Source organism: Halichoerus grypus, chromosome 14 (genome assembly GCF_964656455.1).
Source record: "Halichoerus grypus chromosome 14, mHalGry1.hap1.1, whole genome shotgun sequence".
Taxonomy (NCBI): Eukaryota; Metazoa; Chordata; class Mammalia; order Carnivora; family Phocidae; genus Halichoerus; species Halichoerus grypus.
Genome location: NC_135725.1, coordinates 18,295,168 through 18,300,317, shown reverse-complemented (window position 1 = coordinate 18,300,317; position 5,150 = coordinate 18,295,168). Strand labels below are relative to the sequence as shown.

Sequence of the window (5,150 nt, the reverse complement as noted above, 5' to 3'; positions counted from 1 at the left end):
TTTCATTAATCTGATTGTACAACATAGTATAAACACAGACACCAGAAGTGTTATATTTATTCAGACCACTGGAGAATCCGCTTTCGGGTTTTTATGTTCAAAGACCTTCCTTTGCCGCAAAGGCTCAGGCTCGCCAGGTCTGCCCAGCCTCAGGGAGCCTTCTCCCTCCGGGGCTGTCCAGGGCCGGGAGTCCCTGCACGCCTTCGTCTCCCCCGCCCGCCGTGTCCCCTAGGAGTGCACCAGCACCGAGTGCAGGGAGCTGCCCTTGCTCTCGGCCGCACTCGGGGCAGTGGGCTCCAGCAGGGAGGCGGCAGGCGAGGCCGCAGCCGCAGGGCACACGGTGGACGGCGCCGGCGGCTGTTGCGCGGCCGCGGGGACAGTGAGAGTCGGAGGCAGCGGGGCCACCGGCGGCAGCGAGGGGGTGGGCTTGATGGGCACCGGCACCGCAGGCAGGCTCTGGCTTGCCGAGTGGCACAGGGCCTTGACCGGCACCCCGAAGGCCCCGTACTCAGGGCCCACGGGGACCCCCGCCGCGGCCGCGGCCGCGGCGGCCGCAGCCACCGAATCCATGACGCCCACGTGCGGCCACACGGAGCTAACCACGTTGCCAAGCTGGCCCGGCACGGGGTAACCCAGGTGGTGCATGACGGACGCCAAGGGCAGCCCGCCGGCCTGCAGCACGCCCTTGTAGTCCCTGCTGATGATGTTCTCGATGGCGAACGGGTGCTTGAAGCCCGACGTGGACGCAGCTGCTGCTGCGGCGGCGGCGGCCGCTGAGCCCAACCCGTAGGGCGGGAACTGCGACAGGCGCCCCACGCTGCCCACGGCCGCCGCCGCCGCTGCCGCCGCCGCCGCCGCCACCGCTGCCGCCTCCTGCATCTTGCCCGGGTGGGACGGCGGCTGAGGCTGCGACTGCTGGGGCGGCTGCTGCGGGGGCTGCGACGAGAGGTGCGGCGGCGGCTGCGGGGCGGGAGGAGGCTGCTGATGGAAATAATGCACCATGTGCGGCGGCGGCGGCGGGGGCGGCGGCGGCTGGGGCGGGTGGTGGTGGTGGTGGTGGTGGTGCGCGGCCGCGTGGTGGTGGTGGTGGTGGTGGTGGTGGTGCGGGTGGTGCGGGTGGTGGGGGTGAAGGTGCCCTCCGGGCCCGGCGCCCGGCGCGCCCTTGGTGCTTCCCGCGTGCAGGTGTGTGTGTTCCGCGCGCAGCACCTTGAAGCGCTTTCGGCGCCGCAGGAAGCTGCCGTTCTCGAACATGTCGCCGCAGTCGGGATGCAGCGCCCAGAAGCTGCCCTTGCCGGGCTGGTCCGGCCGCCGCGGGATCTTGATGAAGCAGTCGTTGAAGGAGAGGTTGTGGCGCAGGCTGTTCTGCCAACGCTGCGTGTGCTCGCGGTAGTAGGGGAAGCGCTCCATGATGAACTTGTAGATGTCGCTCAGCGGCAGCATCTTCTCGGCCGAGTGCTGGATGGCCATGGCGGTCAGCGAGATGTACGAGTAGGGCGGCTTCTGGTCGCTGTACGAGCTCTTCCCCGGCCGCGGCATCGCCCCCGGCGCCTCCACCGCCCTCCGGCCCCCACTGGACGGCAGTGTCGCTCCGCACCCGGTTGCCGGGGCCTGGCTGTCTCCACTAAGCCCCACTCCGCCCGCCCAGCCCCGCCACCCCGCCCTCTCCGTCCCCAGACCCTCTCGCCGTCTCTCTCCGGCCTTCTGCCAGCTGCCTGGGGGGCTCCGCGCCTGCCGCTCTCTCGGGCCGGCTCAGCTCTCCGCCGCTCGCAACTTCTGGCCCGACGGTGGCCGACCCGCGCGCAGAGTGGCGGGCGGGGCGCGTCAGCTTCCCCGCCACACCCTCCCGGCGGCTTCCCCCAGGTGGTCAGAGACGGAGCGCTGGAACTGGACGTGGAGAAATCGGCAAGGCCGTGTTCCCTTCCGGCCTCCTCTGCTTTTTTCTCGGTCCGAGGGAAGCGCCGGCCCAGCGGGCTAGGAAGGACAGGACAGGTGGGACTCTGGCCCTTTAAATCCGAGTTGGCGCTCGTGCTCCCGGAGGCCGGGGCGGCGAGACTTGCAGCGCCCAGGAGGCTGCCCCCTGGTCGGGCAGCTAGCCAGCCCGCCGCGGACTTGCGGTTTTCCTGGAGGGGAGCGGCGAGGTAAGGAGAAGGAAGCTCAGCTCCTGGCAGCCCGCGTCTCCCTGTTTTCTGGCCGCTCGCAGCGGAGCCGGGGAGAGAGCTGTAGACGGTCGCTGGGGGAAAAAGTTTGGTTTCCGCAGCAGCGGCGCGGGCGGGTTGCACGGCGGGGCGGGGGCGCCGGGCGCGGGGCGCACGCTGTGGGCCCGAGGGGGCGGCTGCGAGGGCCGGGAGGATGCGAGGCTGGCCTGGGCCCGCTCCGCGGTGCGCGCCGCAGCTGCCGCCGCTCTCCCGGGCCCGTCTTGAGCTGGAGAGGCGGCGGCGGCGGCTGTGGCAGCGACGCGCTCTCCTGGCTGCGTTTTGTAATGGTCCCCGAGACGCCGGAGACCCCCGCAGCTCGCGCTTCGAGACTATCACATGACCGAGGCTGAGGGACGCCGCCGCCGCCGCCGCCGCGTCTCTCGCTGAAGAAGGGGCACGAAGGCGCCGCGCCTCGCCCCCGCCCCCTCCTCCACCACAGTTGGGGCGCCCCCACCCCCAGCATTCACAGCCCGCCGGGAGGGGCGGGGAGCGCAGGCTGTTCGCGGGGCGGGGCGGGGGGAGCCGCGCCGGGTGCGGTCCCTGCTGCTGCACCCCACCCGGGTCGCGACGCCTGGCAGAGGGGGGACAGGACACGGCTTTCTTTCTCCTCTCCTGTATCTCCGGCCTGTCCCCGCCCTTTCACTTTCCCGCTTCCCACCTACCTGCTCTGAACTTCTCGCTCCTTACACTACCTTTTTCCTAGACTAGCCACTCTGGGCCAAGTTCGGGGCACCGTGGCCTCGAGGCCTCTTCTCTGCAAGAAATCCCAATGCCCAGAGGGTTGGAGGGAAAAGCTAATGAGGAGAGGAGCCAAGGGCATTCTCGTCAAATGCCAGCTTCATCACGATTTTCTTGCGCACCAACTGTGTGTCAGGCCCGGTGATCGGCGCCAGGTATAGGGCGGCAGGAGACGGCTCTTTGCGTTCTGGGACAGCTGTCTGGAGGAAGAGACAGACAGTAGCCAGGGCATTAGGATAGATAGTAAGGGCTTGGTGGGTTGGGGCTCCACCGCGCTTCTTAGAAGTGGGTGGATGGGACAGAGTGAGGCATTCCTCTGGGTAGTGACGCCTGAGCTGGGGCCAGAAATTGGGAGCTCACAGGTCCCATCACCTGGGTGAGTCCTAACGGGGTCTTTGCTATTCTTAGCACGTTGAGGGGAAGCGAGCTGATTGCAATTAAATAGGAGGTCAAAATGATCAATCCACAGGGCCCTGGTATGACCTGTGAGAGAAAGCTGGTTGAGAGGCAGCCAGGAGGTCTCGGTGCTGGCTGGGACCCAGGAAGCAGGTTCCTGCTCTGCACGCATCCGGACACCCATGGGCAATCCCAGTTGACCGCGGGGAAGTTATACTTTGGTTTTGGCTGCCTTTGCCGTTTGGCTGGGAGGAAAAGCAGAGTTTAGGGGGAAAATATACCGTCTTCCCGTCTCTGGGCCTCAGTTTCATTATTTATAAAATGAGATGTCTGAAGTTGGAAATTTCACGGGTGCCTTCCAGTTCCACCATTTGAGCAGAAAAGAGCAATTAGGGACTGTGTCTCACTGGGTTTTTAATTTCTTCTTTTCCCTGCCGAAAGCCGAAGGCAGAAGGCTGTCGGCCCAAACTGCTTGGGAGACTTCTTTTTACCCTCCAGCCTTGGCGACACCAGGTCGCTTCTGACTTTTGGTGAGCTGCCCGAGGGCAGGACCATGAGAGGGGCTGTCTGCCTGTCCGGCGCTTCCTCTTCATAGGAGTTAGGTGAGTGTGGCAGATTGGTAATTTTCATCTTTAGTCAGGAGCTAGATTTCTGGCTAGTGCTATTTGCCCAATTTGTACCAGGCCAGCAGACGTTTTAGAACAGGTGTTAAGGTGAAGAGTGCAAGAGAGCCCCCCAGGGAAAAGAGCAGTCTCTCGGCCTGTCCTAAGGAGAGGAGATAATCTCAGAGGAGGATGTATTCGCTGTCACTCCGTGCTGGGAACTTTGCTTCCACCAACGGAGTTTCTGCGGAATTTTTAGTCCACTGAGTCAGTTTAAGGAGCCAAGCAGCAGTCGGCCCCCTGGGCTCACGAAGCCACGGAGGAATTCCACAGTTAAAGCGGCAGCTAAAGCCCGGGTGTCCCCTTCTCCCTTGCCCGACGTGGTGCGAGAACAGCCCTCTCCAGGCCCAGGAGTCGCCCAAAGGCCGCCGTTGGGAGCTCAGCGTGCCGGGTGCTCTAAGTGCTCTAAGACTCTGGCCCTGAACGCAGCGCGGGCAAAGGCGTCTTTTGTCGACGCCTTGTGAGTATGTTTTCCGCAGCGCCTCCTCTTTGGGGGCAGCTCCGGGACGTTCCCGTCGGGCCAGGGGACTCCTCGGCGTCTGGGGACAGAGCGAGGGGAGGGGCCCTTCAAGGGCGCGCCGGGCAAGCCTTAGGTGCGCCTAACCTGAACAGTAAAGCCGTGGGCGAGCTCGTCGCAGACCGCAGAGCCAGGCCACGGCGTCGGGCTCGGCCCTGGGGAAGCCTCCGGCTTCGGCGAGCCAACTGCGTTCAGCTGGCTGAGCGGCTCCGCGCCACCTGGACCAAAGCGGAGGCGCCAAGGTGGAGAGAAGCGCCTCGAGCCTCAAGCTTTCGCGCTGCGGGTGGCCCGGGCAGGGGTAGACAGGGCTCTCCGACACCGAGGCCCCAGCTGCCCGCGGCAGCCCAGGCTGCGGTTGCAGCGCCGAGCGCTGACAAGGAGCGCGGGACGTGTGTCCATTTTAGAGAGGGGCCGGCTGCCGCCGCCGCAGAGTATTCTGGGGGATTCTCGGTGAGGCGCAGGGCCCGGCTGGCGAGCTTGGGCCGTGGTGGTGGTGGTGGGGGGGGCGCTCTCCCTCTCTCCTCCCTCCTTCCCGCGAGGTTGATTTCATTCCGGCAAGTTTTGCAGGCGCGCAGCAGCAGCGGCGGGGGCGGTACGCGCGCGCTCCAGCTGCCTGCAGACCCCCGTTCAAGGAAAACAGAT

The 5,150-nt window shown here is 65.8% G+C and overlaps 1 protein-coding gene across 1 annotated transcript; it reads right to left on the bottom strand.

The window, feature by feature from the left end:
* Positions 1 to 228: 228 nt before the first annotated feature.
* Positions 229 to 1,536, bottom strand: FOXB2 (forkhead box B2). The gene has a single exon (XM_036103194.1). The coding sequence runs from the start codon at positions 1,534 to 1,536 to the stop codon at positions 229 to 231; it is 1,308 nt and encodes a 435-aa protein (XP_035959087.1).
* Between the last annotated feature and the right edge of the window lie 3,614 nt (positions 1,537 to 5,150).

Coding starts and splice junctions, on each gene's coding strand:
- FOXB2 (XM_036103194.1), bottom strand. CDS start 1,536: ATGCCGCGGCCGGGGAAGAGCTCGTACAGCGACCAGAAGCCGCCCTAC.